Source organism: Dendroctonus ponderosae, unplaced genomic scaffold (assembly GCF_020466585.1).
Source record: "Dendroctonus ponderosae isolate FM_Combo_2020 unplaced genomic scaffold, Dpon_F_20191213v2 Dpon_F_20191213_7, whole genome shotgun sequence".
NCBI classification, from domain to species: domain Eukaryota; kingdom Metazoa; phylum Arthropoda; class Insecta; order Coleoptera; family Curculionidae; genus Dendroctonus; species Dendroctonus ponderosae.
Genome location: NW_026018916.1, coordinates 6,881,018 through 6,884,459, shown reverse-complemented (window position 1 = coordinate 6,884,459; position 3,442 = coordinate 6,881,018). Strand labels below are relative to the sequence as shown.

The 3,442-nt window shown below is 36.7% G+C and overlaps 1 protein-coding gene across 1 annotated transcript in view; it reads right to left on the bottom strand.

Moving 5' to 3' along the window:
- LOC109534660 (glutamate dehydrogenase, mitochondrial) overlaps positions 1–3,442 on the bottom strand; it is a 9,634-nt gene that overhangs the window by 2,049 nt on the left and 4,143 nt on the right. The window contains exons 5-9 of the mRNA XM_019900403.2: positions 1,787–1,968; positions 1,619–1,735; positions 1,080–1,260; positions 863–1,019; positions 642–798 (exon numbers count right to left, since the gene is read on the bottom strand). Coding sequence (XP_019755962.2) covers positions 642–798; positions 863–1,019; positions 1,080–1,260; positions 1,619–1,735; positions 1,787–1,968 — 794 coding nt within the window. The remainder of the gene's footprint in view (positions 1–641; positions 799–862; positions 1,020–1,079; positions 1,261–1,618; positions 1,736–1,786; positions 1,969–3,442) is intronic.

The window sequence follows — 3,442 nt, the reverse complement described above, 5'->3', positions numbered from 1 at the left end:
TTCCATTGCCTCCCTGATTGGTACCATTGTGAACAATGAAACCACATCAAAACTCACAAGGATTTCCCCGGGCGATAACGACGAGTGCAACCTCTTGGGTAGTCCGTAGAGCCTTGGTGGGAGTGCTTCTGATTTTTTGAGTTTTGCCAACTCCTCGGATGGAGATGTCATATCCTTAATTCATTTGTTCGTTGTTCTTAGTATCCATATTTGCTATTAGGTGCATTTCAAAATCAGATAATGCCACCTACATTACAAATCTGTTTTTTCTGAGTGTTATTGTCAGACTAAACACAGGTAATGGAACAAAAACGGGTCAGAAAGGTGCCTAAAATTAGCATGTCTCGCAAACTGTACATTACCTCACATCAATGGATAGAATCAAATGTGAGTTATTAATTTTGATCCAAATCAACTGGGGTGTGGGTCAGGACAAAATTTGTAAATTAGAATACGGCCCGTTGAAAGACAGTTTTGAGCTTTAGTAATCAGGTTGCGTTCATTAGCAAAGTGAAATCGTTACAAAATAAAACTTCTCAAAAAATCATACTTCTGGTCATCACTGATCATCGGTATTTTTTTGAGATACAAAATCCATATTGTGGAACTACCCGCAAAACATTTGTTTGTTGCAAATTTACCTGTCCGACTGAAGAGTATACACATTCAATCGAGTTTGTGCAGAAATTATGGTCCAACGGTAAGAACACGTTATACTGTGTCTGAGAGCTACCATTTACTTTAAGTTGGGCTTGATTCATACTTTGAAAAATCTGCTGATGAATGTTTGTACTAAACCTGTAAGCATTAGTCAACGTAAAAAATCTGTGCTTTGGTATGTTTAGGCTATTTGTCTTAAGACCTTAATACATTGTCTGTTGGTAAACCAATTTGTTGTAAGTTTCTCAAATATTCAAAATATGAGATCACTGCAGCGCCCGAACTTGCATAGATATCGGGAATAACTAATTTGGATTTGGTCGTCAGAATTTTATGGGATGTGGGGGTAACCGGACCATCTGCAGAAACGCAACGTTTAAAATGAAGATAATACGTTACTACAGTGCATGGAAGCTCACCTGAAGCTTCTAAAATTACCCTGGCTTTCACGTCTCTAGCTATGTAGCAGACTAAACTCTTCTGGCGAGCTGCTAGTACCAAGATATCACATTCCTCTGTGAAAATAGAGTCAGGAAACTCCGTTTTCGATATGCCAAAATTCTCAATAGTGCCATGATCATCTTTGTATTTATACAACTCCTAAAATTCTCACATGGTGCAGTAAAAGTCATAATATTAAAATGTGTTTGACCATATGTTATTTGCGACAATCAAAGCATATATCTGTCTATCAAAACACATTCCAATTATCTGCTCGATACAAGCTTAACGTGACCAACGAAACTTTACTTTCAATTTTAAATACTTTTGCTGATATCTCCCACAAAGTAATATTTTCTATTTGATTTATTTTTATTCAAGTTATGTGCAATCAACCTATAGTAATTACGGTACAAGAGCGAAGTTTTGTCTCGCGTACCGTTTACTATTTTTCTTAATCTTCTTGATCCAAAGTTTCTCGTTTAAAATGCCGCTAGTCAGTAATAGAACCACTTACATATAAATCTATTCCTTTGGCGTCATACAAGTAAGCATCTTCCTCTTTAACTCCAACACATATAGCTCCATTCTCAATCAACATGACTCCCAAGGGTCTTCCCACTTTTCCCAAGCCCTAAGTGAAACATGGCTGCAACCTAAACGGAATCCACGCAGAAAAGCTCACCTGAATTATAAACCTTTTATTCTTCAAACCAGTTTTGATGCAACCAGTTTTCAGCATGATTTCTCCATTATTAATAAACGTTTCTAAAGCTTTAAATGCACCTAACGCTGCGGCGATATCATAATTTTCAACTCCTCCGCATTCTAAAGGCTTTCCAGTAGATGCTGCATTTAGGCTTTGCCCTGTGATTGATGAGAAACTGAGTTAGTTTTCTTAGAGAGATAGATTAGTGCCCTTCAATTCAGCATGACTGTTGTACAGAGGTTTCTCAACCAACTATATTTCCATTTAAAATAAGTTTTGGTTTATTAGAAGAAATTAGCGATCTCCCCTTAAGTGTTTAATATTTCCAGCAATTATACGATCTGGTATTCGCAAATAACGTTCGGAACCTTCGGAACCCAATTTATCGAACAAAACTTGAATGATCTAACTCGTGAATCGTCCAACGTTTTGCAAAATAAAATCGATCCACTCATTACACTGTCTTTAGAAAACCAAGTGGGTGAACGAGGAAACTTTTGGTTCATTGAACAAAATTTACACTTTCAGCAGGATGGCGTATGTGGAAGAGCCACATTATGCATTGCGTGTTCGGCCATGGCTAAACGATAGGTTCCCTGACAAATGGATTCACAGAGGAGACGTTGTAGAATGACCAGCAAGATCAACAGATTCAACTTCTATGGATAGCTGCCCCTGAGATTATTTTAAGACAATTGTATACAAAACTGTCCGGAAATATTCAGGATATACAAAATATGATTACTGGTGCAAGCGGGTTAATTGATAGAGACACATTTCAAAATGTCCAACAATAATTTGATAACAGAGGTTGTACTTTTTTCAGGCAATTTTTCAATGATCAGCACTTTGCGATAAGCCTTAATAAAGCAAAAAGTTTTGCGGAATAAATCTATTTTTGTTGATCTCCTGGTGGAAAGTACACAGTCTCGCCACTGTTTTCGATAGCGAAATAATCACATTTACTCATTACAATGACATGACAATGATAATTTACCTCTCCGTCAGTTATTCAATTAAATTTTACTCATCCCGTGTGGAAAGTAATTATTTTCGCCACGCACGCTGACAGCTTGACTGTTTTGACAACATTATCGAAGCCGTTTTTTTCAAAACTTTAAACTTTTTCCGGCTAGTTTTCACCGAGGATCAATGTATATCAACAGTATACCGTACGCGAGACGAAAGTCGAAGTTCCGCCACTGCTTGAAGTTGACGCCCTCGGCCACTAACAAAAGACGATGCCCTTGTCTTTTGTTATATGATATTATTCGTTGGGTTTTATGATTTGACATATTTTTAGAAAACAGATCAAATGACTACAGTTTGGTAAACAGTAGCGACTCGGGGTATTTCTGTACTATACCATGTAGGTACTATACTATACCAAAACTTATGAAATGAGTCGATTGTTCAACAGCTGGCCATATAATTTAGTTAGATCAATTTAAAAATCGTGGATCCATCAGTAAAATTAACTCGATCATTATTCTATTTAAAAATGTCGTTTCTCTTTGAAAAAAAATGGTGTGCGTCACGGGACGCTCGACAGAAGTGATAACTTCATACATTAATAGAAACTATAAAATATTGAACTCGTTTAACGCATGATGGCAATAATAATTTTATTTT